The 8660-nt window shown below is 29.1% G+C and overlaps 1 protein-coding gene across 1 annotated transcript; it reads right to left on the reverse strand.

The window, feature by feature from the left end:
* Window positions 1–1446: 1446 nt before the first annotated feature.
* On the reverse strand, window positions 1447–4579 carry LOC129316856 (receptor-like protein EIX2). The gene is made up of 3 exons (XM_054961226.1): window positions 4281–4579; window positions 1912–2267; window positions 1447–1755 (listed from the first exon to the last, which is right to left on the reverse strand). The coding sequence occupies exons 1-2, from the start codon at window positions 4561–4563 to the stop codon at window positions 1918–1920; spliced, it is 633 nt and encodes a 210-aa protein (XP_054817201.1). The 5' UTR covers window positions 4564–4579; the 3' UTR covers window positions 1447–1755; window positions 1912–1917.
* Window positions 4580–8660: the final 4081 nt, after the last annotated feature.

Raw genomic sequence — 8660 nt, forward strand, 5'->3', positions numbered from 1 at the left:
CTTTATTCTGAAAAGAAAGTAGTTTGGCTTAAGTTGTTTCTCATATCATTTCTGCTGTAAGCAATTATCTTATCTTTAATCTAGCAAATGCAGCATAGGCAACGCTGGCATCCTTAGTATGTTATAAATATTTTTTTCCCAAAAAATTTGGTTGTGCGCTTTTTTAATATATATCCACTTCCCCTTTCTCAACAATAATTGTTGGATTCCTTAGAGATGGTTGCAGTACTTTATACGACAATATAACTGCTAAACAATAAAGGATGTAATTCTGTTCCTATCTCTTTGTATTATCACTATTTGAATGTTGTTTTTATTTTAAAAAAAAAACTAATGCTTATGTGTATGGTAAGATAGGGATTCTCTATGGAAGAGAGATATATTGGACAAATATATTGTACACTAAAAAAAACGCAACTTATTTACACTAAATATGATATTTCAAGCACACAAAATAAATTATTTTTAAATTTATATATTTTATTTTATTTTATTTCTATTTCTATCTTTTAATATTAAAATAACCCGTGCGATGCATGGGGAATAAATCTAGTTATCTATAAGACGGGAAAAAACATGGTATTCATTCTAATTATTGCATTCGCAAACTAGCCCGAACAAAATGGACCTTTCGATTGTTTTGTTACTTTTGAGTATTTTTTTTTACCAGCTATTTTGTTACTTTTCAGTTAAAAAGGAAAAAAAAAATTGCAAAAAAAAATTAAAAATCTTCTTTTCCAATATTTTATGATCTTTTTCCAGGTTTTTTTTTTCATTTTTCAAGGAAACTATATATTCATGGTAACTAGATTATTTAATATATATTAGCATTATGATTCAATGTTTATAAGTACAAAAATCAACGAAATAGAAAAGAAGACCGAGAAGATTGGTAATTAGCAGATCCGTCTTTCAAATGGCTTTCTAGTTATTTACCTCGTTATAGACTTTATCTACCTTGATATAAACACTGATCAACAGTATTATAATTAGTAAAATGTTATAGAAACGCTGAAATTCGTAATGAAAAAAAAGTCAACAACACATACTTTGAAGAGTTAGAAAAAAGGAACAAAATAAAACGTGGAAAATATAGGGATAAGATAAAATGTCTTTTAAAAAAATTGACTTGGAAATCAATTTGTAAAATTTGGAGAATCATTGCTAAAATTATGTAAATTCACGTTTAGATCTACCATATTGATTTTAAATTTATAATATTGACTATTAACGAAATAAGTATAAGTATTAATATTAAAATATGCTAAAAATATATGGACTAAAAGTTGTATATTATATATATATATATATATATATTGACCTGCAACGCTGTGTGCTTCTCTCGTTTGCCACCAAGATTACAACGAGAAATCTTCCAATCTTCAAATATAAATAGAACACTACTTCATTTAATTATTATATTATATATATATATGAACTGCTTCATGCCAATGGAGTTACAACAAAATTACAATTCACACCAATGAATAATTAGTAATTTCAAAGCTAAAGAAACTAATAAAACGGCATCACCCCAATGACGTCTCTTAATTCTATTGTATTTCAACAATTCAACCCCACGATGACTATTTTGATTAAATCAACAATTTATATAAATTCTCATATCACACATTACATCCACTAATATATATGACACGTAGTCCTATCAGATCAATTTTCATGAACAAGAATTCCAACAAGAATTCCTTAGCTTTTGCATATAAGTCCAAGTCCTCACTTGATTAGAAGCTCCAACTGATAATAGCAGCCAGGCAGCAAACAATATAGGTCAATAATAAATAAAAAAGATAAATTAAATCTTATTATCAATAAATAATTGAGAAAGAAAAAACTAGTCACTCATATATTTGCAAATAACAATAACATGGTAGCAAGGTAAGGAGATATTACCCTTAATTAGTTGCGAAGCCACCTATGCCATCTTGCCATAAAGAGTATAGTTGTCACATAAATAAAGTCTGCCATCTTGTTTAAGAAATTGAAGTAGGCATGCCTCCATGAGCGAATAGCTAGCAACGAGCCAAAGATTATCCAAAATCCAGTAGCAAATCCCACACCCAAGCTCTCATAGAATCCTTTTGTGAAAGGGGAAACTTTATTAGCAACATAATCACCTTGTGGTCCATTCCCCAGTGGATGTTCTTCAAAAGAGCCAAGCTTGTCTAGTGGCCTTCCATAAAGGTAAGGATTTCCTTTATAGCTAGAGGCGTCCAAACTTTGCAATTGTGTCCCAATAGGAATTTCTCCTGACAAGTTGTTGTTTGATAAATTCAGAGTGTTTAGAAAAGATATTTCAGCAAGACTTGAAGGAATTTTCCCAGAAAAATGATTTCTCGATAGATCCAAAACTTCTAATAATTTTAACCGTCCAATCTCTAAAATGATTTCTCCACTCAATTTATTTGCTGATAAATTCAAGGCTTTCAATTCCACCAATTTCCCAATTCCTGTTGGCATATCCCCCACTAGTTGATTGTGGGAGAGATCAATGACATTTAGAAGTCCATAGCGATCCTTGTACTGCGACTCTCTTCCTTTCCACATAACAGGAAATAACAAATCATACCAATAATTTCCTACAAATTTTCCATTTTTGAAAAATTTGATAATATTCATGGAGTTGTTGAAGACATGTTTTCTAGTCATTGCCTCTAGCTTGTCCAAGCAACTTGGTATAGGTCCTGTAAATTTGTTAAAAGAGAGATCCAATACTCTGACACTTGTTAAATAACAGAGATGAATTGGCAAGTATCCATCCAATTTGTTCATTCGTAATCTAAGAATTTCCAAACTTTTAAGATTCTCTCTTATCCATGAATGTGGTATTGGTCCTGACAAGTCATTTTCCCCCAAATCTAACAATGTCAATTCAGTTGCATTTTCTAAGAGGGGGAGCTCACCACCAAAGTAGTTATTTCTTAAAATCAATTGTCGAATTTGACTCAAGGAAATTATAGAACGAGGAATCCTACCAGAGAATTGGTTATTGGATAAATCAAGAATCTTTAATGATTTGAAATCATTCCAACAATCAGGAAGTTTCCCTGATAACTTATTACTTGAGAGATTTAATGCTACCAAGTTTTCAACAATTGAAGAACTTGTCCCCTTGTCACATGAAGGAGAAAAATTGGAAATTTGATTTCCTGAAATATCTACAGAGGTTGCCGTTAGCAAGAATGGTGGAACTGAACCTTCTATTTCGTTTGAAACCAATGATATTCTCACATATTCAGTTACTTCAAGTGGCAAATTTGGGATGGCACCTTTGATATTGCTTGATTCTATATGTAAATGTTGTACCCTTGTTTCAAGTTTCCAAAACCACTTTGGTATAGAATCATTAATTTCAGCATAAGAAATGTATAAACGTTGTAAATTCTTTTGATTGCGAAGCCATATGGGAAATCCAGGACCCAACTTACAATGGAATAACCATAAGTTTTGTAATTGAAAAGGAGGAATCCAATTGTTGCTAAATTTGAGGGTCAACAAGTTGTATGATAGGTCTAATGATTGTAACTTGGTAAGATTATCAACATGGACATCACTGATTGTTCCATTTAAGTCATTATGTGAAAGGTCGAGATTTACTAAAGAATTCATGTTTTTCCCAAAATCATCTTGAAGAGGACCACCTAAGTGATTGTCGTAAAGATAAAGTGTTGCAAGATTGGAGCTTAAATTGAACAACCAAGGGAATATTGATGACGTGAGCTTGTTGTAACTGAGATCAAGAGTTACAAGAGATGTAGAAAAATTCAAATGAGATGGAGGAGTTGATAGAATATTAATATCAATCAAGCTACAGTTGGATAGTTGTAGCTCTTTTAAGGTTGGAAGCTTCCCAATAATTGGCAACAAGTTGTTAGAGTAATTAAGATTGGACACCCAACTTAAATCAAGTGAAGTTAAAGACTGAAGATTGGAAAGCCACTCAATACTAGCTAGACTCTTGTCATCAATTTTCAAATCATCATTATAGCCAATCTGAAGTATCTCCAAACTTGAAAGATTACCAAGTTGGAAAGGAATGCTCCCAACTAAACCATTGAAAGAAAGATTTAGAACCCACAAGTTTGAAAGTTTGCCAAGTTCAATTGGTATTTCTCCACCAAAAGAAGATCCATAGAGATCAAGGTATCTTAATTTGGTGAGAGAACTAAAAAATTTGGGAATTTCACTCCCGTTGAAATCATTAAAACTAAGATTCAAATAATTTAAGTATGGCAACTCCATCAATGATGGGCTAATCTCACCTCTTAAAGGTTGCCATCGTGCCAGTAATGATAGACCATGGAGATCAAGCATTTGAATGTGCCCAGATTGAGGATGACAAAGAACGCCACTCCAATGGCAACAATCTGGAGAAGATCCCCATGAAGACAAACGGCCATAGTGGTCAAGAAAGGCATGCTTGATGTTGAGAAGAGCTTGTCTCTCTTCCTCGATGCAACTAGCATCATTTGCATCTCCAATTTTCAAATGCAGCATCACTATTATTATTGCTTTCAGCTGGAAATTTAGATTAATCAAACTCATTGCTACTCTTGCAAGATCTAACTCAAACAAGTGTAGCTAGAAAGATGACCCCAACCAGCCCAATGGGTTCTTCTTATTTATAAACCTCATGACAGGTAACTCATTCCAGTCAAAATAACATTTGAAACTCACACTACTCATTGTCCTGTTCAATGCTACAAAAATAATTACTGATTTCAAAAATAAATATAAGACGGAAAAAAACTTATTCATTCTAAAAATACGCCTTTTTCGGCCTGATGAACAAAATTGACCCTTTTGAGTTTACTTTTGAACTAAAAAAAATAAAAAAGAAAAGAAAAGGAAAAACAAAAATCAAAATCTTCTTTAATTACCAACATTTTATGATCTTTTCTCCAGATTTTTTTTTATAATGGAAACTATATATTCATAGTAACTACAGTTGAGATTATTAAACATATATTGGCATTATGATTTAATTCAATTTTTACAAGTACAGATATCAACGAAACAGAAAAGAAGATATATATAGAAAATTGGCATGAGTATACCCATCTTTGGAATTGCTTTCTATGCTAGTTGCCTCTGCATGTTTCGTGGACTTTTTCAACCTTCAATGTAGAAAAACTGAACAGTATTATAATTAATTAGTAGCTACTGTTGCTGTGGAAACATTGGAATTTACCAATAAATATTGGTCTAAGTGAGAGGAGTTATGGCTATTGAAGTAAAATATTTCGAGTTCGAGTTCATGAAAGTGCCAAAATCACTTTTAGGAAAGCTACTTTTAATTGAACTTGATAAAATCCAATTTAATTGGTCAGATAGCTATATAAAAAAAAAGACAGAAACTCTGAAATTTTAAATGAAACAAATACATACTTTGAAGAATTAGTAAAAAGGAATAAATAAAACATGGAAAATATAGTGACAAATGAAATGCTGACGCGCGTGTGAAAAATTATTATTTCATGACGTAAATATACAACATTAAAACTATATATATATATATATATATATATATATAATAACCATGAATTCAAGTTTACTATGATATAATAGATTTTACATTTTCTGACTTCTGTTTAATTTGAGGGAAAAACTTATATAATTGAATTTATACTATATTTAAGATACTTGTTTCTAATTAAATTAAGACATGTACATATTTTATGGATTATTTATTATATAACAAACTTTTCTTATCAATATTATTAACATATGAAAAATTATTTATTTTGATTTGATTGGATAAAAATATATATAAGGCTGAACACCAAAGACTTGCCCTTAATTTAATAGTCATTTTTTAAAACAAATTTAGGGTATTAAATGAGCATTTAATATATGTAATGAAAATGATGGATATACTATGAATTAAAAATCGATAACTAAAATTCCAAAAGGTATATTTTTTTCCTCCGTCAAATATATTCTCAGGAACCTACTCAGCACAAGCACAGAGAAATTTCCAAGTCATGGGCTCTATTTTTTTAAATGTTTTTTTTTATATAGCTATATCATATGGAGCATTAATATGTCACATTCGAGTATTGTTGAGGCAAACTGAAAATAAATATTTAAAACAATGTTGTTTTTTTGTTACATTTGTATGGATTTGAAATCTATGCATGCCTCATGTTTAAGCAGATACCTTTCTAACTAGAATCAAATCCTCCTGTTGAGCTCTATTTTTTGATTAACAGAATAACAATCATTTTGATGAAGTGTTGTCTGTAGGTGTCAACAGTGTTCCATACATTAGAAAAAAAAATTATTGACCTACATCACATCTGGCTTACAAATTAGTTATAGTAGATATGGAAAGCGAATTAATGATTTGTTGAAGTTTTTGTGTGTGTGTGTTAAAAAAAAGTTTTACATTAAAATATTGCTCAAAATAAAGAAAGTCTTAATGCAGATACACTTTAATTAAAAAGAGGGTTAATGCAGTTGACCGAGATTCATCGAACCACCTGCACTTGGGATCAAACGTGATCCCAGCTAAGGTGGAGATGCTTTTCACTTTTTCTTCATTTGTTTGTTTCAGCAGAAATAATGGGTTTTAGAAGATAAGGTGGAGATGCTTTTCATTTTTTCTTCATTTGTTTGTTTCAGCAGAAATAATGGGTTTTAGAAGACAAGGTGGAGATGCTTTCAAAGTTCCCATATGATATGACTGTTTTAAAATGTCGGTTTTACAAGGAAACGATATCTGTGGAGTATGCACACAATCTGTGGAACTCGTGCCGTTAATTCCACTAATACAACAAAAGGTGATTTCACTTTCTAGTTTCTACCTCTAAGTTTGAATGCGTCTAATATTGGGTGTGTGTTGATTTTTTCTTGGTCAAAAATCATTTGTTCAAAAAATTCATTTAATAAAAATTAATTTAATAAGAGTCAATTATTCTAAAAAAATTATGTTTGAATATATTTTTTTAAAAATCAGTCCGGTAAACTAAAAATTATTTGAATTATATATATTGAAAAGTGTTTTTGAATGGGGCATTACTCAAAAAAACATTGATTTTAGGGAGAATGACAAATAGGTCTCAAGAAAAGTAATTAATTCAAATTAAGTTTCAAGTATCAAACTTTAAAGATTTATAAGTTCATCTTTCAATTTTGTAATTTCATTTTAATGAATTTACAACTTATTTTTAAAATTTTTACATGATTAAAGAATAAATAAATTTATTTCTCCTGTTAAAATTTAAAATACAAGTTATAAATTTATCACAACAAAATTATAAAATTGAAAGCCAAACTTGCAAATCGCTAAAGTTTGGCATTTGGGACTTTAAGGAACCTCTCTATCATTCTCTCTTGATTTTTATGATTTGAAAAAATATGTGATAAATTATAAATATATATTTTTGAGTTATAAATTTTGAAAATTCAACAATTAACAGGTCCTTGTTTTTGTATTAGTATTTTTTTGGGTTATTAATTATCATTCTCCCTAAAGCCAGGTTCAAGAAATAAATTGATTTATTAACTTTTTTACTAATAACTATGTTTATTACATTTTTTAATATTTTACATGGATAATTTTGGATCACAAATATTTTATGTTGATAACTATTTCTATTGCCCACTCTTTTATCCCTCTGTCTTCTCCCATGAGGTCCTTTCCATTCTCTTTCTGGTCAGCTCAACTAAAAAATAGGAAAGAAGAGATATAAGTGAGAGAAGGGGCAGGGTGGTAAAATAAAAAATTAAATACATATTTAACTCTCTCATTAATATCAAATGCCCAAATGTGAGTTTCAAAAATTACCTAAAGTTACATTGTCAAATCTTTCAAACGCATTTGGAAAGCTTTCATTCCCATTTTCTTACTCAACAAAATTTTAACTTTGATTCAAAACACTTTCTAAAAGTTTAACATAAATTACCCAAACAGGCTATCCATTTATTACAAGATGAGAATGGAAAAGAAAATGCATTCTCCGATAATCAATATAAGTTAAATGTTTTAAATCCATTTTTCCTTTTTCAAATATTTCTTTAATAAATATAGGGCTCCCCATGTTGCCGTAATCCACCGTAAATACTAGCACATCGTTATCATTTTTTTTTTTGGTTGCAACAAATCATTAATTACTAGCAAGATCCTAAAACATAAGTTATATTCTGACCATTATTTTAAAACATAAGATATATATATATATATATATATATAATTGCTCCAGTCTTTAATATATAAGGTAAACTTAACTAATTTCTCACTTATTAAAAAATAATAGTTATATATTTAAAATTGTTTAAGAAAGTATGTAAATTTTCAATTTAATCACTCTTTACAATTAATAATCATAATAAATTATTGAACTAAAGTATATTTTTAGTCCTTTAACTTTATATAAGTTTTTAATTTAATTCTTTAATTTTATAAGGTATCTTTTTAATCCTTTAATCCTCACATCTTTAGTTTCAAGTGATTATTTTTTTCATCATGGTTATTTTGAAAAATTAACCTTAATATATTAACATTTGAGAATATTTTATCAATATTTAAAAGATCAATGTAAAAATTTATCAAGATAAAACTAATAATATTAGAGTTAATGAACTAAAATGACACTTTATAAAATTAAAAGATTAAATGTATACTTTAATATAAATTATTA

This window comes from Prosopis cineraria, unplaced genomic scaffold (assembly GCF_029017545.1).
Source record: "Prosopis cineraria cultivar Desert tree isolate PC_DT_omini unplaced genomic scaffold, ASM2901754v1 PC7, whole genome shotgun sequence".
Lineage (NCBI taxonomy): Eukaryota > Viridiplantae > Streptophyta > Magnoliopsida > Fabales > Fabaceae > Prosopis > Prosopis cineraria.